This window comes from Entelurus aequoreus, linkage group LG10 (assembly GCF_033978785.1).
Source record: "Entelurus aequoreus isolate RoL-2023_Sb linkage group LG10, RoL_Eaeq_v1.1, whole genome shotgun sequence".
Taxonomy (NCBI): Eukaryota; Metazoa; Chordata; class Actinopteri; order Syngnathiformes; family Syngnathidae; genus Entelurus; species Entelurus aequoreus.
Genome location: NC_084740.1, coordinates 56,803,151 through 56,829,591, shown reverse-complemented (window position 1 = coordinate 56,829,591; position 26,441 = coordinate 56,803,151). Strand labels below are relative to the sequence as shown.

Sequence of the window (26,441 nt, the reverse complement as noted above, 5' to 3'; positions counted from 1 at the left end):
TGAGTCTCATTTTGAAGTAGCAAGTCCAAGAGGTTGGATGGCAGTATATATAGTACAGGGGTCACCAACGCGGTGCCCGCGGGCACCAGGTAGCCCGTAAGGACCAGATGAGTAGCCCGCTGGCCTGTTCTAAAAATAGCTCAAATAGCAGCACTTACCAGTGAGCTGCCTCTATTTTTTAAATTGTATTTATTTACTAGCAAGCTGGTCTCGCTTTGCCCGACATTTTTAATTCTAAGAGAGACAAAACTCAAATAGAATTTGAAAATCCAAGAAAATATGTTAAAGACTTGGTCTTCACTTGTTTAAATAAATTCTTCTTTTTTTTTTACTTTGCCTCTTATAACTTTCAGAAAGACAATTTTAGAGAAAAAATACAATCTTAAAAATGATTTTAGGATTTTTAAACACATATACCTTTTTACCTTTTAAATTCCTTCCTCTTCTTTCCTGACAATTGAAATTAATGTTCAAGTAATTTTTTTTTTTATTGTAAAGAATAATAAATACATTTTAATTTAATTCCTCATTTTAGCTTCTGTTTTTTCGACGAAGAATATTTGTGAAATATTTCTTCACACTTAAGATTAAAATTCCAAGAAATTATTCTGGCAAATCTAGAAAATCTGTAGAATCAAATTTAAATCTTATTTCAAAGTCTTTTGAATTTCTTTCAAAATTTTTGTTCTGGAAAATCTAGAAGAAATAATGATTTGTCTTTGTTAGAAATATAGCTTGGTCCAATTTGTTATATATTCTAACAAAGTGTAGATTGTATTTTAACCTATTTAAAACATGTCATCAAAATTCTAAAATTAATCTTAGTCAGGAAAAATTACTAATGATGTTCCATAAATTATTTTTTTTATTTTTTCAAAAAGATTCGAATTAGCTAGTTTTTCTCTTCTTTTTTTCGGTTGAATTTTTAATTTTAAAGAGTCGAAATTGAAGGTAAACTATGTTTCAAAATTTTATTGTCATTTTTTTCGTGTTTTCTCCGTTCAATTAAGTGTAAATATCATTAATTATTAATAATAACATAGAGTTAAAGGTAAATTGAGCAAATTGGCTATTTTCGGCAATTTATTTAAGTGTGTATCAAACTGGTAGCCCTTCGCATTAATCAGTACCCAAGAAGTAGCTCTTGGTTTCAAAAAGGTTGGTGACCCCTGATATAGTATGTGCTTTATGGTGTGTTGGCTTTTCAAACTAGTCTTTTGTTGCGCCCTAAAAAGTCTTATTACGGTATGTATTGTACTTATTACTGTTTTGATTGTAACGTGCATCTCAATTGTAGTTTTTATTGACAAATTTGTACTGTGAAATCGCTAATAGCATGTCAGTAGCAATGCCAATGTACATTAGCATCAAGCTAGCGCGTTTTTGGAAAAGTGACGCCTTACTTTCCTGACCATGGAGCGTTTTTTGAGTCTGTTGGAATTTCAAATTGCAAGAGTACCTAGAGTAGTTTGGCTGAGTGATGGCCAAGTACGAAGAGCCGTCCAGCTACCGTAACTCCGACCCTTTGGATGTGAGCTGAATTGCTGCCCGGCGGCATTCTGTAGCCATCCCTTTTAGTTGGAGCACATATTTACAGTTTGTCATTGTCCCAAAAGGAGAAGGGAGAAGCCGAGCTTATTGGACCCTACCTCTTTTCTGTCTCATGGCATTTTTTGAAGACGTTTATTCACTTCCTGTGCTCGGTCTGTACCAGAGAACAATAAACAAAGACATGAACAAATAAGTACTGGTCTTCCCAAGACACACCAATGAGACGGTGACATATTCCCAGCTTTTAGAAGCCAGCTCAAACTCAAGACACAAGAACAAATTATTCCGCTATTCTGTCAAAGAAGACCTTTTTTTAACCCACATGTTGTATGGCCTCCATGTGATGCCTTCCTTTCCTTCACTGGCCCGCAATTAAGGATGAAGGCAGGCGCACAAACAACAAAGTCAATACTGCTTCCCTCCTGCCATTAAATTGCTCATGTCGGCTTCTTCCTTTTACCTGCAAGCTGTTTGTTTTGCAACCCAGTGGACCTCTAGTGTGTGTGTGTGTGTGTGCGTGTGTGTGTGTGTGTGTGTGTGTGTGCTCCACAATCCATCAGCTTGTTTTAGCAAGGCTGCAGACATTGTAAAAAGGGTTACTGGCAGTGCGTCTGCGGTCTTTATTACACCAGGAAAAAGTGCATTTGATGTTGGCCTTTGTGCTTGCAGTTCTCCATTTGACCGCAAGAGGGCAGCCTTGGCCTGTGAAATCTCAGTAAATGACAGAAAACAGTTTGTTTGTCTCGGGTGTAAATGTTTAGGTAACACTTGCATCCTCCACAATGTCACTTCATCAGAGATGCAAACACCAGAGTTTGGTGGGTGCAGAAAGGAGCGCCTCCAAGTGGATAAAATGTGCTTGCATTTCTCCATTTGACCGCAAGAGGGCAGCCAAGAAAGGAGCGTCTCCAAGTGGATAAAATGTGCTTGCATTTCTCCATTTGACCACAAGAGGGCAGCCAAGAAAGGAGCGCCTCCAAGTGGATAAAATGTGCTTGCATTTCTCCATTTGACCGCAAGAGGGCAGCCAAGAAAGGAGTGTCTCCAAGTGGATAAAATGTGCTTGCATTTCTCCATTTGACCACAAGAGGGCAGCCAAGAAAGGAGCGCCTCCAAGTGGATAAAATGTGCTTGCATTTCTCCATTTGACCACAAGAGGGCAGCCAAGAAAGGAGCGCCTCCAAGTGGATAAAATGTGCTTGCATTTCTCCATTTGACCACAAGAGGGCAGCAAAGAAAGGAGCGCCTCCAAGTGGATAAAATGTGCTTGCATTTCTCCATTTGACCACAAGAGGGCAGCCAAGAAAGGAGCGCCTCCAAGTGGATAAAATGTGCTTGCATTTCTCCATTTGACCACAAGAGGGCAGCAAAGAAAGGAGCGCCTCCAAGTGGATAAAATGTGCTTGCATTTTTCCATTTGACCACAAGAGGGCAGCCAAGAAAGGAGTGCCTCCAAGTGGATAAAATGTGCTTGCATTTCTCCATTTGACCGCAAGAGGGCAGCCAAGAAAGGAGCGCCTCCAAGTGGATAAAATGTGCTTGAATTTTTCCATTTGACCACAAGAGGGCAGCCAAAAAAGGAGCGCCTCCAAGTGGATAAAATGTGCTTGCATTTTTCCATTTGACCGCAAGAGGGCAGCCAAGAAAGGAGTGCCTCCAAGTGGATAAAATGTGCTTGCATTTCTCCATTTGACCGCAAGAGGGCAGCCAAGAAAGGAGCGCCTCCAAGTGGATAAAATGTGCTTGAATTTTTCCATTTGACCACAAGAGGGCAGCCAAAAAAGGAGCGCCTCCAAGTGGATAAAATGTGCTTGCATTTCTCCATTTGACCACAAGAGGGCAGCAAAGAAAGGAGTGCCTCCAAGTGGATAAAATGTGCTTGCATTTTCCCATTTGACCACAAGAGGGCAGCCAAGAAAGGAGTGCCTCCAAGTGGATAAAATGTGCTTGCATTTCTCCATTTGACCGCAAGAGGGCAGCCAAGAAAGGAGCGCCTCCAAGTGGATAAAATGTGCTTGAATTTTTACATTTGACCACAAGAGGGCAGCCAAAAAAGGAGCGCCTCCAAGTGGATAAAATGTGCTTGCATTTTTCCATTTGACCGCAAGAGGGCAGCCAAGAAAGGAGCGCCTCCAAGTGGATAAAATGTGCTTGCATTTCTCCATTTAACCACAAGAGGGCAGCCAAGAAAGGAGCGCCTCCAAGTGGATAAAATGTGTACTTCAGTTTCAACTCTCCCAGTAAAGACTGTGGAAGATGTTCTTTCAAGTTTTTTTGGTGACCCAGATGATATTCTGTGCCACCTAGTTCTTGTGTTGTGACACAGTGGAGGTTTTTTAAATGGACTCACTCTGGAAGGCTTTTGTAGAGAGGTGAAAGGTCACTTGCAAGCTCATTGTAGAAAAGAAAGTTTTTTTTTAGGGATGTTTGTATTGTGTATTTCACATTTGAATTACTTGTGGTATTATTGTGTTATAATCAAACTGTGGCATTCGCCTTTGGAGCAGTTTTGAATTCTGTTATTGTTATTGTTGTGTTTGTTGTTGTTGTCCCTCTGTCTTGTCCCCACAATTTCCCCCTCTGTCTTTCTTTTGTGCTCTTTCTATCCCCTCCTGCTCAGGTCCGGCTGCACCAAATAATAATATAAATCTATTTAATAATGTCAAATACAAATAAGACAACAGGAGAAGTACCCCACACTTCTCTTGTGTGAAGTCAATGTGTAGAGCAGATATAGATTATCTACATCTACATCATGTGAAGTCAATGTGTAGAGCAGATATAGATCATCTACATCTACATCATGTAAAGTCAATGTGTAGAGCAGATATAGATCATCTACATCTACATCATGTAAAGTCAATGTGTAGAGCAGATATAGATCATCTACATCTACTATATGATTTGTCTGAGTAGCTGGACAGGACAAATATCTGTTTTATGTAAATATCTGTTTTATGTACCTATCTGTTTTATGTAACTACTGCACATGTCAACACAGTCAGCATGATTTGTGCTACTTGTCACATGTGACAGAATGATCTACCTCGTACACAAAGACCACTCCTAGTGCCACCTCTCAACAAGCATGCCAACACTACAGAGCATCAGGTGACCTAAAGAAAGACTAAAGACCATCAGGTGACTTAAAGAAAGACTAAAGACCATCAGGTTAACTTAAAGAAAGACTAAAGATCATCAGGTGACTTAAAGAAAGACTAAAGATCATCAGGTGACTTAAAGAAAGACTAAAGATCATCAGGTTAACTTAAAGAAAGACTAAAGATCATCAGGTGACTTAAAGAAAGACTAAAGATCATCAGGTGACTTAAAGAAAGACTAAAGATCATCAGGTGACCTAAAGAAAGACTAAAGACCATCAGGTGACTTAAAGAAAGACTAAAGATCATCAGGTGACTTAAAGAAAGACTAAAGACCATCAGGTTAACTTAAAGAAAGACTAAAGATCATCAGGTTAACTTAAAAGAAAGACTAAAGACCATCAGGTGACTTAAAGAAAGACTAAAGACCATCAGGTGACTTAAAGAAAGACTAAAGATCATCAGGTGACTTAAAGAAAGACTAAAGACCATCAGGTGACCTAAAGAAAGACTAAAGACCATCAGGTGACTTAAAGAAAGACTAAAGACCATCAGGTTAACTTAAAGAAAGACTAAAGACCATCAGGTGACTTAAAGAAAGACTAAAGATCATCAGGTGACTTAAAGAAAGACTATAGATCATCAGGTGACTTAAAGAAAGACTAAAGATCATCAGGTGACTTAAAGAAAGACTAAAGATCATCAGGTGGCTTAAATAAAGACTAAAGATCATCAGGTGACTTAAAGGAAGACTAAAGATCATCAGGTGATTTAAAGAAAGACTAAAGACCATCAGGTGACTTAAAGAAAGACTAAAGATCATCAGGTTAACTTAAAGAAAGACTAAAGACCATCAGGTGACTTAAAGAAAGACTAAAGACCATCAGGTTAACTTAAAGAAAGACTAAAGATCATCAGGTTAACTTAAAGAAAGACTAAAGATTATCAGGTGACTTAAAGAAAGACTAAAGATCATCAGGTGACTTAAAGAAAGACTAAAGACCATCAGGGGACCTAAAGAAAGACTAAAGACCATCAGGTGACTTAAAGAAAGACTAAAGATCATCAGGTTACTTAAAGAAAGACTAAAGACCATCAGGTTAACTTAAAGAAAGACTAAAGATCATCAGGTTAACTTAAAGAAAGACTAAAGATCATCAGGTGACCTAAAGAAAGACTAAAGACCATCAAGTTAACTTAAAGAAAGACTAAAGACCATCAGGTTAACTTAAAGAAAGACTAAAGATCATCAGGTTTACTTAAAGAAAGACTAAAGATCATCAGGTGACCTAAAGAAAGACTAAAGACCATCAGGTGACTTAAAGAAAGACTAAAGACCATCAGGTTAACTTAAAGAAAGACTAAAGATCATCAGGTTAACTTAAAGAAAGACTAAAGATCATCAGGTGACTTAAAGAAAGACTAAAGACCATCAGGTGACCTAAAGAAAGACTAAAGACCATCAGGTGACTTAAAGAAAGACTAAAGATCATCAGGTGACTTAAAGAAAGACTAAAGATCATCAGGTGACCTAAAGAAAGACTAAAGACCATCAGGTTAACTTAAAGAAAGACTAAAGACCATCAGGTGACCTACAGAAAGACTAAAGACCATCAGGTTAACTTAAAGAAAGACTAAAGACCATCAGGTGACTTAAAGAAAGACTAAAGACCATCAGGTGACCTAAAGAAAGACTAAAGACCATCAGGTGACTTAAAGAAAGACTAAAGACCATCAGGTTAACTTAAAGAAAGACTAAAGACCATCAGGTGACTTAAAGAAAGACTAAAGATCATTAGGTGACTTAAAGAAAGACTATAGATCATCAGGTGACTTAAAGAAAGACTAAAGATCATCAGGTGACTTAAAGAAAGACTAAAGATCATCAGGTGGCTTAAAGAAAGACTAAAGATCATCAGGTGACTTAAAGGAAGACTAAAGATCATCAGGTGATTTAAAGAAAGACTAAAGACCATCAGGTGACTTAAAGAAAGACTAAAGATCATCAGGTTAACTTAAAGAAAGACTAAAGACCATCAGGTGACTTAAAGAAAGACTAAAGACCATCAGGTTAACTTAAAGAAAGACTAAAGATCATCAGGTTAACTTAAAGAAAGACTAAAGATTATCAGGTGACTTAAAGAAAGACTAAAGATCATCAGGTGACTTAAAGAAAGACTAAAGACCATCAGGTGACCTAAAGAAAGACTAAAGACCATCAGGTGACTTAAAGAAAGACTAAAGATCATCAGTTTACTTAAAGAAAGACTAAAGACCATCAGGTTAACTTAAAGAAAGACTAAAGATCATCAGGTTAACTTAAAGAAAGACTAAAGATCATCAGGTGACCTAAAGAAAGACTAAAGACCATCAGGTTAACTTAAAGAAAGACTAAAGACCATCAGGTTAACTTAAAGAAAGACTAAAGATCATCAGGTTTACTTAAAGAAAGACTAAAGATCATCAGGTGACCTAAAGAAAGACTAAAGACCATCAGGTGACTTAAAGAAAGACTAAAGACCATCAGGTTAACTTAAAGAAAGACTAAAGATCATCAGGTTAACTTAAAGAAAGACTAAAGATCATCAGGTGACTTAAAGAAAGACTAAAGACCATCAGGTGACCTAAAGAAAGACTAAAGACCATCAGGTGACTTAAAGAAAGACTAAAGATCATCAGGTGACTTAAAGAAAGACTAAAGACCATCAGGTGACCTAAAGAAAGACTAAAGACCATCAGGTGACTTAAAGAAAGACTAAAGACCACCAGGTGACTTAAAGAAAGACTAAAGATCATCAGGTGACCTAAAGAAAGACTAAAGACCATCAGGTGACTTAAAGAAAGACTAAAGACCATCAGGTGACTTAAAGAAAGACTAAAGACCATCAGGTGACCTAAAGAAAGACTAAAGACCATCAGGTTAACTTAAAGAAAGACTAAAGATCATCAGGTGACCTAAAGAAAGACTAAAGACCATCAGGTTACTCAAGCAGGTGGTCAATATGTCATAGATTTGAGCTGCTGGCCACACATAATTATAATCACACCATCTTTCTGCATGTGGACATTTATTCCACTTGAGGGCAATGTTGTTTATTATTATTATTATTATTATTATTATTATTATTATTACAGCTGCTGACACCAACACACATACAGTATATCCTCTTTTATTATTCTCTTTCATTCATTGCTGCGTGTTTTTGTCCACCAGCAAGTGTGTGTGTGTGTGTGTGTGCGTGTGCGTGTGTGTGTGTGCATTTGCGTGTGCGTGTGTGTGTGCATCCTCCTCCTCCTCCCTCTCCCCATGCATGAGGCAATATGGAGAAGTAGGCCACTTAAAGATAGCTTGGGGCAGCCTCAATACTGACTCCTAAAATACCATGAGAGTCATCTTCATCTTCATCTTCCCCCACTTCCCTTCTTTTTGTCAGCGGCTTCTTTGGCTCCTTCTTCTTTGGAACTCATCCTTTGCATATACACCTCGCTGACACACTGCATTGAAGTGTGTGTGTGTGTGTGTGTGTGTGTGTGTGTGTGTGTGTGTGTGTGTGTGTGTGTGTGTGTGTGTGTGTGTGTGTGTGTGTGCATTTCTTCTCGTCCTGCATAATGTCGCCACATCACTGAGCACCCAGTGAGTTTCCCTAAATGCCCTCCTTCATTTAGTTGTATTTAAATGTGTAAAAATAGCTCCTATGAAATGTTCCACTGCCCTCCTGTATTAATAAGTCAGTCATTTGGCAAGTAAATTGGCATTTAGTAGAGAAACTTCTTTTTTTTTTTGTGCAAATAATCATGAACTTAGAATTGAATGGCAGCAACACATTGCAAAAAAGGCATTTTTACCACTGTGTTACATGGCCTTTCCTTTTAACAACACTCAGTAAAGGTTTGGGAACTGAGGAGACACATTTTTGAAGTGGAATTCTTTCGCATTCTTGCTTGATGTACAGCTTAAGTTGTTCAACAGTCTCCCTTCTCATATTTTAGCCTTCACACATTTTCAATGTCTGGACTACAGGCAGGCCAGTCTAGTACCCGCACTCTTTTACTATGAAGCCACGTTGATGTAACTCGTGGCTTGGCATTGTCTTGCTGAAATAAGCAGGGGCGTCCATGGTAACGTTGCTTGGATGGCAACATATGTTGCTCCAAAAGCTGTATGTACCTTTCAGCATTAATGGTGCCTTCACAGATGTGTAAGTTACCCATGTCTTGGGCACTAATACACCCCCATACCATCACACATGCTGCCTTTTACACTTTGCGCCTAGAACAATCCGGATGCTTCTTTTCCTCTTTGGTCCACAGTTTCCAAAAACAATTTGAAATGTGGACTCGTCAGACCACAGAACACTTTTCCACTTTGTATCAGTCCATCTTAGATGAGCTCGGGCCCAGCCAAGCGTTTCTGGGTGTTGTTGATAAATGGCTTTGGCTTTGCGTAGTAGAGTTTTAACTTGCACTTACAGATGTAGCGACCAACTGTAGTTACTGACAGTGGTATTCTGAAGTGTTCCTGAGCCCATGTGGTGATATCCTTTACATACCGATGTCGCTTTTTGATGCAGTACCGCCTGAGGGATCCAAGGTCCCGGGCTTAGCTGCCTTTTGATGATATTACGGAGCTTAGATGGTGAAATCCCTAAATTCCTTGCAATAGCTGCTTGAGAAATGTTGTTCTTAAACAATTTGCTCAGGCATTTGTTGACAAAGTGGTGACCCTCGCCCCGTCCTTGTTTGTGAATGAGTGAGCATTTCACGCGTTAGAGTTAGTAACACACAACACTGAGATAGAACAGCAATCTGTACTGAGTGAAGAACATGAACAATCACATTACAGTATGTGTAAAGTATTATTTCATGTGTTAGTGTGTAATGTAGTTGTAATAACACTCATGGCGTGCTGCGTCTATCCTGGTCAATATGAAAGTAACTCACTACATGGACACTTGTTAGTCAGGGATGTTTTTTCCAGTTTTCTTTTAGGTAAGCAATCAATTTATGTTGAAATATTTTTATTTCTCATAAGTATTTTTTACCATTGAAATTGGAAAGTCAAGAATTTGAAAGTATCCAAAGTAAGTAAACAAACATAAGAAAAGAAATTAGACCCTCAATATATGTTCACAAAAATGTAGCTTAAATAAATATCAAACATCTTGAAGTGCAGTTAGTTGTAGGTGCGTGTTGATGTCAATCAGGAAGTGTGTATGCTACTATCATGTGTGTGAAGCGTTAGCAGCAAGTGTTGTAGGTGCGTGTTGATGTCAATCAGGAAGTGTGTATGCTACTATCATGTGTGTGAAGCGTTAGCAGCAAGTGTTGTAGGTGCGTGTTGATGTCAATCAGGAAGTGTGTATGCTACTATCATGTGTGTGAAGCGTTAGCAGCAAGTGTTGTAGGTGCGTGTTGATGTCAATCAGGAAGTGTGCATGCTACTATCATGTGTGTGAAGCGTTAGCAGCAAGTGTTGTAGGTGCGTGTTGATGTCAATCAGTAAGGGTGTATGCTACTATCATGTGTGTGAAGCGTTAGCAGCAAGTGTTGTCGGTGCGTGTTGATGTCAATCAGGAAGTGTGTATGCTACTATCATGTGTGTGAAGCGTTAGCAGCAAGTGTTGTAGGTGCGTGTTGATGTCAATCAGGAAGTGTGCATGCTACTATCATGTGTGTGAAGCGTTAGCAGCAAGTGTTGTAGGTGCGTGTTGATGTCAATCAGTAAGGGTGTATGCTACTATCATGTGTGTGAAGCGTTAGCAGCAAGTGTTGTCGGTGCGTGTTGATGTCAATCAGGAAGTGTGCATGCTACTATCATGTGTGTGAAGCGTTAGCAGCAAGTGTTGCAGGTGCGTGTTGATGTCAATCAGGAAGTGTGTATGCTACTATCATGTGTGTGAAGCGTTAGCAGCAAGTGTTGTAGGTGCGTGTTGATGTCAATCAGGAAGTGTGCATGCTACTATCATGTGTGTGAAGCGTTAGCAGCAAGTGTTGTAGGTGCGTGTTGAGGTCAATCAGGAAGTGTGTATGCTACTATCATGTGTGTGACGCGTTAGCAGCAAGTGTTGTAGGTGCGTGTTGATGTCAATCAGGAAGTGTGTATGCTACTATGTGTGTGAAGCGTTAGCAGCAAGTGTTGTAGGTGCGTGTTGATGTCAATCAGGAAGTGTGCATGCTACTATCATGTGTGTGAAGCGTTAGCAGCAAGTGTTGTAGGTGCGTGTTGAGGTCAATCAGGAAGTGTGTATGCTACTATCATGTGTGTGACGCGTTAGCAGCAAGTGTTGTAGGTGCGTGTTGATGTCAATCAGGAAGTGTGTATGCTACTATCATGTGTGTGAAGCGTTAGCAGCAAGTGTTGTAGGTGCGTGTTGATGTCAATCAGGAAGTGTGTATGCTACTATCATGTGTGTGAAGCGTTAGCAGCAAGTGTTGTAGGTGCGTGTTGATGTCAATCAGGAAGTGTGTATGCTACTATCATGTGTGTGAAGCGTTAGCAGCAAGTGTTGTAGGTGCGTGTTGATGTCAATCAGGAAGTGTGCATGCTACTATCATGTGTGTGAAGCGTTAGCAGCAAGTGTTGTAGGTGCGTGTTGATGTCAATCAGGAAGTGTGTATGCTACTATGTGTGTGAAGCGTTAGCAGCAAGTGATGTCAATCAGGAAGTGTGCATGCTACTATCATGTGTGTGAAGCGTTAGCAGCAAGTGTTGTAGGTGCGTGTTGATGTCAATCAGGAAGTGTGTATGCTACTATCATGTGTGTGAAGCGTTAGCAGCAAGTGTTGTAGGTGCGTGTTGATGTCAATCAGGAAGTGTGTATGCTACTATCATGTGTGTGAAGCGTTAGCAGCAAGTGTTGTAGGTGCGTGTTGATGTCAATCAGGAAGTGTGTATGCTACTATCATGTGTGTGAAGCGTTAGCAGCAAGTGTTGTAGGTGCGTGTTGATTTCAATCAGGAAGTGTGTATGCTACTATGTGTGTGAAGCGTTAGCAGCAAGTGTTGTAGGTGCGTGTTGATGTCAATCAGGAAGAGTGTATGCTACTATCATGTGTGTGAAGCGTTAGCAGCAAGTGTTGTAGGTGCGTGTTGATGTCAATCAGGAAGTGTGTATGCTACTATCATGTGTGTGAAGCGTTAGCAGCAAGTGTTGTAGGTGCGTGTTGATGTCAATCAGGAAGTCTAAAAGGGCGAGGCTGGTGGAAAGTCTGTGAGACAGGCGAAAGGTGCGGGGGCTGGAGAGAGGCGTCAGGGTCCGTGTCCGAGCGAGGGGTCATTATCCAGTAAGGCAGTCACGATCCAGGGGGAAGTCCAGGGAATGGAGGCGCACAGCTCGAATCCAAGGAGGCGGAGGGAATACTGAAGGAAGACGACAAAAGACAAATGAGCACAAGAGCAGAAGGAAGATGGAGAGTGACTATACAGGGAGAGGACGTGATAGCTTACTGTGAACAGACAACTACGTTCTAGCACTGGATCTCAGGACACGCTGGCTCTTATGGCGTGGAGTCTAATCAAGTGCAGGTGTTATTCCTGATTGCTGGTGGGGCGGGGGCGGTCTTCCAATCCTGTTGCGGGGAGTCTCTGGGCCCCCCGGGCTGGGCGTGGTCTGTCGCTGGCTTGAGGTCTGGCTCTCCCCTGCTTCTCCCGTGCCTTGTCCTCTGCCGGGTGCGTCTGTCTGCGGCCTGCTGCTGGCTCTTCCGGGCGGCGCGGTGCGCCGAGCTCTGGGGTTCCTGTCGCTGGCCGGCCTGGCTGCGTGGGGCCGGTGTCCCTGGTTCCCTGGGCGCCACACCTGCTGTTTGTGGATTGGGCTCTCTGGGTGGCTGGGGCCGTACTCTGGCTCCCACACACACTGGGAGTCAAATATATTGTACAAACCCCGTTTCCATATGAGTTGGGAAATTGTGTTAGATGTAAACATAAACGGAATACAATGATTTGCAAATCATTTTCAAGCCATATTCAGTTGAATATGCTACAAAGACAACATATTTGATGTTCAAACTCATAAACATTTTTTTTTTTCGCAAATAATCATTAACTTTAGAATTTGATGGCAGCAACACGTGACAAAGAAGTTGGGAAAGGTGGCAATAAATACTGATAAAGTTGAGGAATGCTCATCAAACACTTATTTGGAACATCCCACAGGTGTGCAGGCTAACTGGGAACAGGTGGGTGCCATGATTGGGTATAAAAGTAGATTCCATGAAATGCTCAGTCATTCACAAACAAGGATGGGGCGAGGGTCACCACTTTGTCAACAAATGCCTGAGCAAATTGTTGAACAGTTTAAAGGCCTACTGAAACCCACTACTACCGACCACGCAGTCTGATAGTTTATATATCAATGATGAAATCTTAACATTATAACACATGCCAATACGGCCGGGTTAACTTATAAAGTGACATTTTAAATTTGCCGCTAAACTTCCGGTTCGAAACGCCTCTGCGTGTGACGTATGCGTGTGACGTAGCCCGGCGAACACGGGTATGCCTTCCACATTGAAGCCGATACGAAAAAGCTCTGTTTTCATTTCATAATTCCACAGTATTCTGGACATCTGTGTTCGTGAATCTGTTTCAATCATGTTCATTGCATTATGGAGAAGGAAGCCGAGCAAGCAAAGAAGAAAGTTGTCGGTGCGAAATGGACGTATTTTTCGAACGTAGTCAGCCACAACAGTACACAGCCGGCGCTTCTTTGTTTACATTCCCGAAAGATGCAGTCAAGATGGAAGAACTCGGATAACAGAGACTCTAACCAGGAGGACTTTTGATTTGGATACACAGACGCCTGTAGAGAACTGGGACAACACAGACTCTTACCAGGATTACTTTGATTTGGATGACAAAGACGCAGACGTGCTACTGTGAGTATGCAGCTTTGGCTTTTTTTTGCGTATGTACGTAACTTTTTTAAAATATATAAGCTTTATGAACCTTGGGTTAGGTGAACGGTCTTTTGGGCTGAGTGATTGTGTGTGTTGATCATGTGTTTGAATTGTATTGGCGTGTTCTATGGAGCTAGGAGCTAGCAGAGGAGCTAGGAGCTAGCATAACACGTACCGTACCGTACGTGCGCGTCACGTACGTAACTTTTTAAAAATATATAAGCTTTATGAACCTTGGGTTAGGTGAACGGTCTTTTGGGCTGAGTGATTGTGTGTGTTGATCGGGTGTTTGAATTGTATTGGCGTGTTCTATGGAGCTAGGAGCTAGCAGAGGAGCTAGGAGCTAGCATAACAAACACGCAGGTGTTATTATGCAGGATTAATTTGTGGCATATTAAATATAAGCCTGGTTGTGTTGTGGCTAATAGAGTATATATATGTCTTGTGTTTATTTACTGTTGTAGTCATTCCCAGCTGAATATCAGGTACCGTGAGTATGCAGCCTTGGCTGCTAAACATTCGATAACTTGACCGTATGTGCGCGTCACGTACGTAACTTTTTAAAAATATATAAGCTTTATGAACCTTGGGTTAGGTAAACGGTCTTTTGGGCTGAGTGATTGTGTGTGTTGATCAGGTGTTTGAATTGTATTGGCGTGTTCTATGGAGCTAGGAGCTAGCAGAGGAGCTAGGAGCTAGCATAACAAACACGCAGGTGTTTTTATGCAGGATTAATTTGTGGCATATTAAATATAAGCCTGGTTGTGTTGTGGCTAATAGAGTATATATATGTCTTGTGTTTATTTACTGTTGTAGTCATTCCCAGCTGAATATCAGGTCACCCCCGGCTCTCACAGCATCTTCCCTATCTGAATAGCTTCAACTCCCCACTAGTCCTTCACTTGCACTTTACTCATCCACAAATCTTTCATCCTCGCTCAAATTAATGGGGAAATTGTCGCTTTCTCGGTCCGAATCTCTCTCACTTCATGCGGCCATCATTGTAAACAATAGGGAACTTTGCGTATATGTTCAACTGACTACGTCACGCTACTTCCGGTAGGTGCAAGCCTTTTTTTTATCAGATACCAAAAGTTGCAATCTTTATCGTCGTTGTTCTATACTAAATCCTTTCAGCAAAAATATGGCAATATCGCGAAATGATCAAGTATGACACATAGAATAGATCTGCTATCCCCGTTTAAATAAAAAAAATTCATTTCAGTAGGCCTTTAAGAAAAACCTTTCTCAAGCAGCTATTGCAAGGAATTTAGGGATTTCACCATCTACGCTCCGTAATATCATCAAAGGGTTCAGAGAATCTAGAGAAATCACTGCACGTAAGCAGCTAAACCCGTGACCTTCCATCCCTCAGGCTGTACTGCATCAACAAGCCACATCAGTGTGTAAAGGATATCACCACATGGGCTCAGGAGCACTTCAGAAACCCACTGTCAGTAACTACAGTTGGTCGCTACATCTGTAAGTGCAAGTTAAAACTCTCCTATGCAAGGCGAAAACCGTTTATCAACAACACCCAGAAACGCCGTCGGCTTCGCTGGGCCTGAGCTCATCTAAGATGGACTGATACAAAGTGGAAAAGTGTTCTGTGGTCTGACGAGTCCACATTTCAAATTGTTTTTGGAAACTGTGGACGTCGTGTCCTCCGGACCAAAGAGGAAAAGAACCATCCGGATTGTTCTAGGCGCAAAGTGTAAAAGGCAGCATGTGTGATGGTATGGGGGTGTATTAGTGCCCAAGACATGGGTAACTTACACATCTGTGAAGGCACCATTAATGCTGAAAGGTACATACAGCTTTTGGAGCAACATATGTTGCCATCCAAGCAACGTTACCATGGACGCCCCTGCTTATTTCAGCAAGACAATGCCAAGCCACGTGTTACATCAACGTGGCTTCATAGTAAAAGAGTGCGGGTACTAGACTGGCCTGCCTGTAGTCCAGACCTGTCTCCCATTGAAAATGTGTGAAGCCTAAAATAGCACAAGGGAGACCCCCGGACTGTTGAACAACTTAAGCTGTACATGAAGCAAGAATGGGAAAGAATTCCACTTCAAAAATGTGTCTCCTCAGTTCCCAAACCTTTACTGAGTGTTGTTAAAAGGAAAGGCCATGTAACACAGTGGTGAACATGCCCTTTCCCAACTACTTTGGCACGTGTTGCAGCCATGAAATTCTAAGTTAATGATTATTTGCAAAAAAAAAAAAAAAGTTTGAGTTTGAACATCAAATATGTTGTCTTTGTAGTGCATTCAACTGAATATGGCTTGAAAAGGATTTGCAAATCATTGTATTCCGTTTATATTTACATCTAACACAATGTCCCAACTCATATGGAAACGGGGTTTGTACATACAAATACACATTTACTCACATACACACGGTTATACATACATACATACATACATACATACATACATACATAGGTACCAACGCTCCCACATACATACACAAATACAGTACATAGCTTCATACTCAAAGTTGGTACATCCACACGCAAATTCACTGTACAAACATACATATACACACAAATGTTATAAGTACACCTCTGCATAACAGTGTATCTTTATTAACATTACAAGAAAGATCGCTTTACAACAAACAATAACTTTTTTAATATTGTTTTAGTCTGTAACAGAAAACATCAACGATGTAAAATATAAAAAATATATGAAAATATAAAATCATTTTAAAAAATCCTACAAAATAATGAAAAATACAATTAAATATACATCCACATTGACCATCAACAATAAATGAGAAGTACAGTACATAAAATACTTGAACCTACCAAACAGAAATAAATACAACTATTTGTGCTGATTTTTTAAATGAAAATGACAAAGTCAGGATTAAGACGACAGTGAGCACATGTTGTGGTTTCAAAGCAGGGCTTAAGTATTGTGATGAAGTGTGTTGTCCTCACCACACCATGGTGAGAAGGATGCGTGTTCCCCTCACCACACCATGGTGAGAAGCAGGGTTTAAGTATTGTGATAAAGCGTGTTGCCCTCACCACACCATGGTGAGAAGGGGTTTAAGTACGATTGTGATAAAGCGTGTTGCCCTCACCACACCATGGTGAGAAGGGGTTTAAGTACGATTGTGATAAAGCGTGTTGCCCTCACCACACCATGGTGAGAAGGATGCGTGTTCCCCTCACCACACCATGGTGAGAAGCAGGGTTTAAGTACGATTGTGATAAAGCGTGTTGCCCTCACCACACCATGGTGAGAAGGATGCGTGTTCCCCTCACCACACCATGGTGAGAAGGATGCGTGTTCCCCTCACCACACCATGGTGAGAAGCAGGGTTTAAGTACGATCGTGATAAAGCGTGTTGCCCTCACCACACCATGGTGAGAAGGATGCGTGTTCCCCTCACCACACCATGGTGAGAAGCAGGGTTTAAGTACGATTGTGATAAAGCTTGTTGCCCTCACCACACCATGGTGAGAAGGATGCGTGTTCCCCTCACCACACCATGGTGAGAAGGATGCGTGTTCCCCTCACCACACCATGGTGAGAAGCAGGGTTTAAGTATGATTGTGATAAAGCGTGTTGCCCTCACCACACCATGGTGAGAAGGATGTGTGTTCCCCTCACCACACCATGGTGAGAAGGATGCGTGTTCCCCTCACCACACCATGGTGAGAAGCAGGGTTTAAGTACGATTGTGATGAAGCGTGTTGCCCTCACCACACCATGGTGAGAAGGATGCGTGTTCCCCTCACCACACCATGGTGAGAAGCAGGGTTTAAGTACGATTGTGATAAAGCGTGTTGCCCTCACCACACCATGGTGAGAAGGATGCGTGTTCCCCTCACCACACCATGGCGAGAAGCAGGGTTTAAGTACGATTGTGATAAAGCGTGTTGCCCTCACCACACCATGGTGAGAAGGATGCGTGTTCCCCTCACCACACCATGGTGAGAAGGATGCGTGTTGCCCTCACCACACCATGGTGAGAAGCAGGGTTTAAGTACAAATGTGATAAAGCGTGTTGCCCTCACCACACCATGGTGAGAAGCAGGGTTTAAGTACAAATGTGATAAAGCGTGTTGCCCTCACCACACATGGTGAGAAGCAGGGTTTAAGTACAAATGTGATAAAGCGTGTTGCCCTCACCACACCATGGTGAGAAGGATGCGTGTTGCCCTCACCACACCATGGTCAGAAGCAGGGTTTAAGTACAAATGTGATAAAGCGTGTTTCCCTCACCACACCATGGTGAGAAGCAGGGTTTAAGTACGATTGTGATAAAGCGTGTTGCCCTCACCACACCATGGTGAGAAGGATGCGTGTTCCCCTCACCACACCATGGTGAGAAGCAGGGTTTAAGTACGATTGTGATAAAGCGTGTTGCCCTCACCACACCATGGTGAGAAGGATGCGTGTTCCCCTCACCACACCATGGTGAGAAGCAGGGTTTAAGTACGATTGTGATAAAGCGTGTTGCCCTCACCACACCATGGTGAGAAGGATGCGTGTTCCCCTCACCACACCATGGTGAGAAGCAGGGTTTAAGTACGATTGTGATAAAGCGTGTTGGCCTCACCACACCATGGTGAGAAGGATGCATGTTCCCCTCACCACACCATGGTGAGAAGCAGGGTTTAAGTACGATTGTGATAAAGCGTGTTGCCCTCACCACACCATGGTGAGAAGGATGCGTGTTGCCCTCACCACACCATGGTGAGAAGCAGGGTTCAAGTACGATTGTGATAAAGCGTGTTGCCCTCACCACACCATGGTGAGAAGCAGGGTTTAAGTACAAATGTGATAAAGCGTGTTGCCCTCACCACACCATGGTGAGAAGCAGGGTTTAAGTACGATTGTGATAAAGCGTGTTGCCCTCACCACACCATGGTGAGAAGGATGCGTGTTCCCTCACCACACCATGGTGAGAAGCAGGGTTTAAGTACGATTGTGATAAAGCGTGTTGCCCTCACCACACCATGGTGAGAAGGATGCGTGTTCCCCTCACCACACCATGGTGAGAAGGATGCGTGTTGCCCTCATCACACCATGGTGAGAAGGATGCGTGTTCCCCTCACCACACCATGGTGAGAAGCAGGGTTTAAGTACGATTTTGATAAAGCGTGTTGCCCTCACCACACCATGGTGAGAAGGATGCGTGTTTCCCCTCACCACACCATGGTGAGAAGGATGTGTGTTGCCCTCACCACACCATGGTGAGAAGGATGTGTGTTGCCCTCACCACACCATGGTGAGAAGCAGGGTTCAAGTACGATTGTGATAAAGCGTGTTGCCCTCACCACACCATGGTGAGAAGGATGCGTGTTCCCCTCACCACACCATGGTGAGAAGGATGCGTGTTGCCCTCACCACACCATGGTGAGAAGCAGGGTTTAAGTACAAATGTGATAAAGTGTGTTGCCCTCACCACACCATGGTGAGAAGGATGCGTGTAAAGGAACATGTGTGATAAAGCGTGTTGCCCTCACCACACCATGGTGAGAAGGATGCGTGTAAAGGAACATGTGTGATAAAGCGTGTTGCCCTCACCACACCATGGTGAGAAGGATGCGTGTAAAGGAACATGTGTGACACGTGACTACACTGCTACTATTATTAGGAGGATCTTCTTCAATGGCTGCTGATGTTGTACAAAACACTGTTTGGACGTGTACTCCCTATTATTCAGTCCGAGGAACCCTTTGTGCAATTCCCTCACACACACACACACACACACACACACACACACACACACACACACACACACACACACACACACACGACACACACACACACACACACACACACACACACACACACACACACACACTAACAGACACACACACACACACACCTATGTACAGACATGGTGCACACTAATATTGAGGTCAGACCAATGGATGGATGGAGACAGCCCCACCATCATCATCATCATCATCATCATCATCATCATGATGGCGACTGAGCGAGCAGTCATGTAGAAGCAGAACCATCTGCACTTCTTTCGGCATCCTCTCCCCCCAAAAAGTCAGACATGGAAGAAAAGATAGAGAGGGAGGAGGGAGGAAGGGAGGGAGTGTGTAGTGTTGCCCTGGGATACAGGATGTGGTAATAAGGCAATTGGGAAGTGATGGAGTGGCGGGGGAGGGACTTTACGTCGGGAGGGTAGGGGAGAGAGAGAGAGAGAGAGAGAGAGAGAGAGAGAGAGAGAGAGTTACCATCACAAGGCGACACATTAGGCAGGGAGGGTAGGAGAGAGAGAGAGAGAGAGAGAGAGGAGAGAGAGAGAGAGAGAGAGAGAGAGAGAGAGAGAGAGAGAGAGAGAGAGGAGAGAGAGAGAGAGAGAGAGAGAGAGAGAGAGAGAGAGAGAGAGAGAGAGAGAGAGAGAGAGAGAGAGAGAGAGAGAGAGAGAGAGAGAGAGATGAGAGAGAGAGAGAGAGAGAGAGAGAGAGAGAGAGAGAGAGAGAGTTACCATCACAAGGCGACACATTAGGCAGGGAGGGTAGGAGAGAGAGAGAGAGAGAGAGCAGCAGTGGAATGTAGTGTTGTGGTGCACGCCTGCAGAAGACCTGACACTCGGACCTTTTTGTCTCCTTTTCATCGCCTCGGGTGGACGGGGGGGAGGAAGGAGGGGGGTGGGGGTCTCTGACGTCATCAGTCTGGCCATCAGGCTAACGTACTGTGCTGCTTTTTGAAGGAAGAGGACAGGAGAGAGAGAGAGAGAGAGTCAGCTCTCCTCTGCTTTCACGCCAACATCAGCAACATCAACACCAGCAGAGAAATAAACAAAGACGCCTCCTCCTCTTCCTCCTCCTTCCTCCTCCTCCTCCTTCCATTGCGGTCCCTCGGCCAGCGAGCGGCTCACAGGCTCCGCTCATGTCCGTGAACTCTGAGAAATCCTCGTCCCCGGAAAGGTAACAATCTGCTTCTTACCTTCTGCCTTCCTTGTAACCTAGTCCTTGTTACCTTCTGCCTTCCTTGTAACCTAGTCCTTCTTACCTTCTAACTTCCTTGTAACCTAGTCCTTCTTACCTTCTACCTTCCTTGTAACCTAGTCCTTGTTACCTTCTGCCTTCCTTGTAACCTAGTCCTTGTTACCTTCTACCTTCCTTGTAACCTAGTCCTTCTTCCTTGTAACCTAGTCCTTGTTACCTTCTACCTTCCTTGTAACCTAGTCCTTCTTACCTTCTACCTTCCTTGTAACCTAGTCCTTGTTACCTTCTACCTTCCTTGTAACCTAGTCCTTGTTCCCTTCTACCTTCCTTGTAACCTAGTCCTTGTTCCCTTCTACCTTCCTTGTAACCTAGTCCTTCTTACCTTCTACCTTCCTTGTAACCTAGTCCTTGTTACCTTCTGCCTTCCTTGTAACCTAGTCCTTCCTACCTTCTACCTTCCTTGTAACCTAGTCCTTGTTACCTTCTACCTTCCTTGTAACCTAGTCCTTGTTACCTTCTACCTTCCTTGTAACCTAGTCCTTCTTACCTTCTACCTTCCCTGTAATCTAGTCCTTGTTACCTTATGCCTTCCTTGTAACCTAGTCCTTCTTACCTTCTACCTTCCTTGTAACCTAGTCCTTGTTACCTTCTGCCTTCCTTGTAACCTAGTCCTTCTTACCTTCTACCTTCCTTGTAACCTAGTCCTTGTTACCTTCTACCTTCCTTGTAACCTAGTCCTTGTTACCTTCTACCTTCCTTGTAACCTAGTCCTTCTTACCTTCTACCTTCCCTGTAATCTAGTCCTTGTTACCTTATGCCTTCCTTGTAACCTAGTCCTTCTTACCTTCTACCTTCCTTGTAACCTAGTCCTTGTTACCTTCTGCCTTCCTTGTAACCTAGTCCTTCTTACCTTCTACCTTCCTTGTAACCTAGTTCTTGTTCCCTTCTACCTTCCTTGTAACCTAGTCCTTCTTACCTTCTACCTTCCTTGTAACCCAGTCCTTGTTACCTTCTGCCTTCCTTGTAACCTAGTCCTTGTTCCCTTCTACCTTCCTTGTAACCTAGTCCTTGTTACCTTCTACCTTCCTTGTAACCTAGTCCTTGTTACCTTCTACCTTCCTTGTAACCTAGTCCTTGTTACCTTCTGCCTTCCTTGTAACCTAGTCCTTCTTACCTTCTACCTTCCTTGTAACCTAGTTCTTGTTCCCTTCTACCTTCCTTGTAACCTAGTCCTTCTTACCTTCTACCTTCCTTGTAACCCAGTCCTTGTTACCTTCTGCCTTCCTTGTAACCTAGTCCTTGTTCCCTTCTACCTTCCTTGTAACCTAGTCCTTGTTACCTTCTACCTTCCTTGTAACCTAGTCCTTGTTACCTTCTACCTTCCTTGTAACCTAGTCCTTGTTACCTTCTACCTTCCCTGTAATCTAGTCCTTGTTACCTTATGCCTTCCTTGTAACCTAGTCCTTCTTACCTTCTACCTTCCTTGTAACCTAGTCCTTCTTACCTTCTGCCTTCCTTGTAACCTAGTCCTTGTTACCTTCTACCTTCCTTGTAACCTAGTCCTTGTTACCTTCTACCTTCCTTGTAACCTAGTCCTTCTTACCTTCTACCTTCCCTGTAATCTAGTCCTTGTTACCTTATGCCTTCCTTGTAACCTAGTCCTTCTTACCTTCTACCTTCCTTGTAACCTAGTCCTTTTATCCACAATAGAATAAACAACAACAATGCGGTGCATGATGCTACACACACCATCCATTACTTCTCCAGTTGAGGTCTGGGCTCTTCCCCAAAGGACTTAGGACTGGTCAATCACGGAACCTTTTCACTGAACACATTTCTGTTTTTCTCCAGTTTCCAGCGAGCTTGTTTAGTTGTTACGTGTTTGACTGAGCACTCAAGACAATGTTCCACTTGTCCAAGCTCCTCACACATGTTTAGTTCCACTTGTCCAAGCTCCTCACACATGTTTAGTTCCACTTGTCCAAGCTCCTCACACATGTTCCACATATATATGTGTATATATACAAACCCCGTTTCTATATGAGTTGGGAAATTGTGTTAGATGTAAATATAAACGGAATGCAATGAGCAAATTGTTGAACAGTTTAAGAACAAAAGGTTCAGAGAATCTGGAGAAATCACTCCACGTAAGCAGCATGGCCGGAAACCAACATTGAATGAGCGTGACCTTCCATCCCTCAGACGGCACTGTATCAACTAGCGACATCAGTGTGTAAAGGATATCACCACATGGGCTCGGGAACACTTCAGAAAACCACTGTCACTAAATACAGTTGGTCGCTACATCTGTAAGTGCAAGTTAAAGCTCTACTATGCAAAGCCAAAGCCATTTATCAACAACACCCAGAAACGCCGCCGGCTTCTCTGGGCCCGAGATCATCTAAGATGGACTCATGCAAAGTGGAAAAGTGTTCTGTGGTCTGACGAGTCCACATTTCAAATTGTTTTTGGAAATATTCCACATCGTGTCATCCGGACCAAAAGGGAAAAGAACCATCCAGACTGTTATCGACGCAAAGTGTAAAAGGCAGCATGTGTGATGGTATGGGGGTGCATTAGTGGCCAAGACATGGGTAACTTACACATCTGTGAAGGCACCATTAATGCTGAAAGGTACATACAGCTTTTGGAGCAACATATGCTGCCATCTAAGCGCCGTCTTTTTCATGGACGCCCCTGCTTATTTCAGCAAGACAATGCCAAGCCAGGTGTTACATCAACGTGGCTTCATAGTAAAAGAGTGCGGGTACTAGACTGGCCTGCCTGCAGTCCAGACCTGTCTCCCATTGAAAATGTGTGGTGCATTATGATATGTATGTATGTGTATATATTAGAATGACACACACATTGAGGGACAGTCCATGCATGGATGCTGTGCTATCATTGAGCATCACTATGATCTACTTTAATATGAACCTTGTATATCCTGGCCTGGGAATCGAACCATGTCCGCAGAAACAAAAGACTGATATTCAAGCCACTTCATCTGCAATTTGCGTTCTTATCTCCCTTGGTGCAAGTTTTAGTCGGCAACACAAGTACTTTTGAGTGGAGCACTCCACTTTTCTTGTTTGGATTCTTTATTTGTCTTGTTGGTGACTCATATTTGCCGTGTAGAGGCCAACTGGCATCTGACTGCTGTCAATCACTGTCACCTTGACAGAAAGCCAATCAATGCGCTTGTGTGTGCTCTAAAGGGACATTCTTCCGTTTTCCGCCTGCCACCAGTGTTTGACTTGTCTCCATTAAATAGTGTAACATTATTTTTGGAGGTTAAAAAGTGCCGTGGACAAAAACTGCTTTTTAAAAAACTGCAGGGGATACCTCCTGAGAGCCAGTGCCCTAAAACCCTAATACACTGTAGAAGAAGTGTTCTCAGTCCACTGACACATGTGGTCAGTCTCAAAGCATCAGTGCCTAGCCTCTTAGGGCTGGACAATGAAGCTAGTTTGCATGTCAACATTAGCATCAGTGCCTAGCCTCCTAGGGCTGGACAATGAAGCTAGTTAGCATGTCAACATTAGCATCAGTGCCTAGCCTCCTAGGGCTGGACAATGAAGCTAGTTAGCATGTCAACATTAGCATCAGTGCCTAGCCTCCTAGGGCTGGACAATGAAGCTAGTTAGCATGTCAACATTAGCATCAGTGCCTAGCCTCTTAGGGCTGGACAATGAAGCTAGTTAGCATGTCAACATTAGCATCAGTGCCTAGCCTCTTAGGGCTGGACAATGAAGCTAGTTAGCATGTCAACATTAGCATCAGTGCCTAGCCTCTTAGGGCTGGACAATGAAGCTAGTTAGCATGTCAACATTAGCATCAGTGCCTAGCCTCTTAGGGCTGGACAATGAAGCTAGTTTGCATGTCAACATTAGCATCAGTGCCTAGCCTCCTAGGGCTGGACAATGAAGCTAGTTAGCATGTCAACATTAGCATCAGTGCCTAGCCTCCTAGGGCTGGACAATGAAGCTAGTTAGCATGTCAACATTAGCATCAGTGCCTAGCCTCCTAGGGCTGGACAATGAAGCTAGTTAGCATGTCAACATTAGCATCAGTGCCTAGCCTCTTAGGGCTGGACAATGAAGTTAGTTTGCATGTCAACATTAGCATCAGTGCCTAGCCTCCCAGGGCTGGACAATGAAGTTAGTTTGCATGTCAACATTAGCATCAGTGCCTAGCCTCCTAGGGCTGGACAATGAAGTTAGTTTGCATGTCAACATTAGCATCAGTGCCTAGCCTCTTAGGGCTGGACAATGAAGTTAGTTTGCATGTCAACATTAGCATCAGGGCTGGACAATGAAGTTAGTTAGCATGTCAACATTAGCATCAGTGCCTAACCTCCCAGGGCTGGACAATGAAGTTAGTTAGCATGTCAACATTAGCATCAGTGCCTAGCCTCCCAGGGCTGGACAATGAAGTTAGTTAGCATGTCAACATTAGCATCAGGGCTGGACAATGAAGTTAGTTAGCATGTCAACATTAGCATCAGTGCCTAGCCTCCCAGGGCTGGACAATGAAGTTAGTTAGCATGTCAACATTAGCATCAGGGCTGGACAATGAAGTTAGTTAGCATGTCAACATTAGCATCAGGGCTGGACAATGAAGTTAGTTAGCATGTCAACATTAGCATCAGGGCTGGACAATGAAGTTAGCTAGCATGTCAACATTAGCATCAGGGCTGGACAATGAAGTTAGTTAGCATGTCAACATTAGCATCAGGGCTGGACAATGAAGTTAGTTAGCTTGTCAACATTAGCATCAGGGCTGGACAATGAAGTTAGTTAGCATGTCAACATTAGCATCAGGGCTGGACAATGAAGTTAGTTAGCATGTCAACATTAGCATCAGGGCTGGACAATGAAGTTAGTTAGCATGTCAACATTAGCATCAGGGCTGGACAATGAAGTTAGCTAGCATGTCAACATTAGCATCAGGGCTGGACAATGAAGTTAGTTAGCATGTCAACATTAGCATCAGTGCCTAGCCTCCTAGGGCTGGACAATGAAGTTAGTTAGCATGTCAACATTAGCATCAGTGCCTAGCCTCCCAGGGCTGGACAATGAAGTTAGTTAGCATGTCAACATTAGCATCAGTGCCTAGCCTCCCAGGGCTGGACAATGAAGTTAGTTAGCATGTCAACATTAGCATCAGGGCTGGACAATGAAGTTAGTTAGCATGTCAACATTAGCATCAGGGCTGGACAATGAAGTTAGTTAGCATGTCAACATTAGCATCAGGGCTGGACAATGAAGTTAGTTAGCATGTCAACATTAGCATCAGGGCTGGACAATGAAGTTAGTTTGCATGTCAACATTAGCATCAGTGCCTAGCCTCTTAGGGCTGGACAATGAAGCTAGTTTGCATGTCAACATTAGCATCAGTGCCTAGCCTCTTAGGGCTGGACAATGAAGCTAGTTTGCATGTCAACATTAGCATCAGTGCCTAGCCTCTTAGGGCTGGACAATGAAGCTAGTTTGCATGTCAACATTAGCATCAGTGCCTAGCCTCTTAGGGCTGGACAATGAAGCTAGTTTGCATGTCAACATTAGCATCAGTGCCTAGCCTCCTAGGGCTGGACAATGAAGCTAGTTAGCATGTCAACATTAGCATCAGTGCCTAGCCTCCTAGGGCTGGACAATGAAGCTAGTTAGCATGTCAACATTAGCATCAGTGCCTAGCCTCCTAGGGCTGGACAATGAAGCTAGTTAGCATGTCAACATTAGCATCAGTGCCTAGCCTCTTAGGGCTGGACAATGAAGTTAGTTTGCATGTCAACATTAGCATCAGTGCCTAGCCTCCCAGGGCTGGACAATGAAGTTAGTTTGCATGTCAACATTAGCATCAGTGCCTAGCCTCCTAGGGCTGGACAATGAAGTTAGTTTGCATGTCAACATTAGCATCAGTGCCTAGCCTCTTAGGGCTGGACAATGAAGTTAGTTTGCA

General features: G+C 43.0%; 1 protein-coding gene across 6 annotated transcripts in view; it reads left to right on the top strand.

Moving 5' to 3' along the window:
• srpk2 (SRSF protein kinase 2) overlaps positions 1-26,441 on the top strand; it is a 196,333-nt gene that overhangs the window by 48,796 nt on the left and 121,096 nt on the right. Inside the window, exon 1 of one of the 6 annotated variants that reach the window (XM_062061266.1) lies at positions 20,091-20,459. The exons of the other annotated variants lie outside the window; for them this stretch is intronic. Within the exon in view, the coding sequence (XP_061917250.1) occupies positions 20,422-20,459 (38 nt within the window). The 5' untranslated portion in view covers positions 20,091-20,421. Of the gene's footprint in view, positions 1-20,090; positions 20,460-26,441 lie in introns of those variants that run through there. 6 annotated transcript variants of the gene reach the window in all.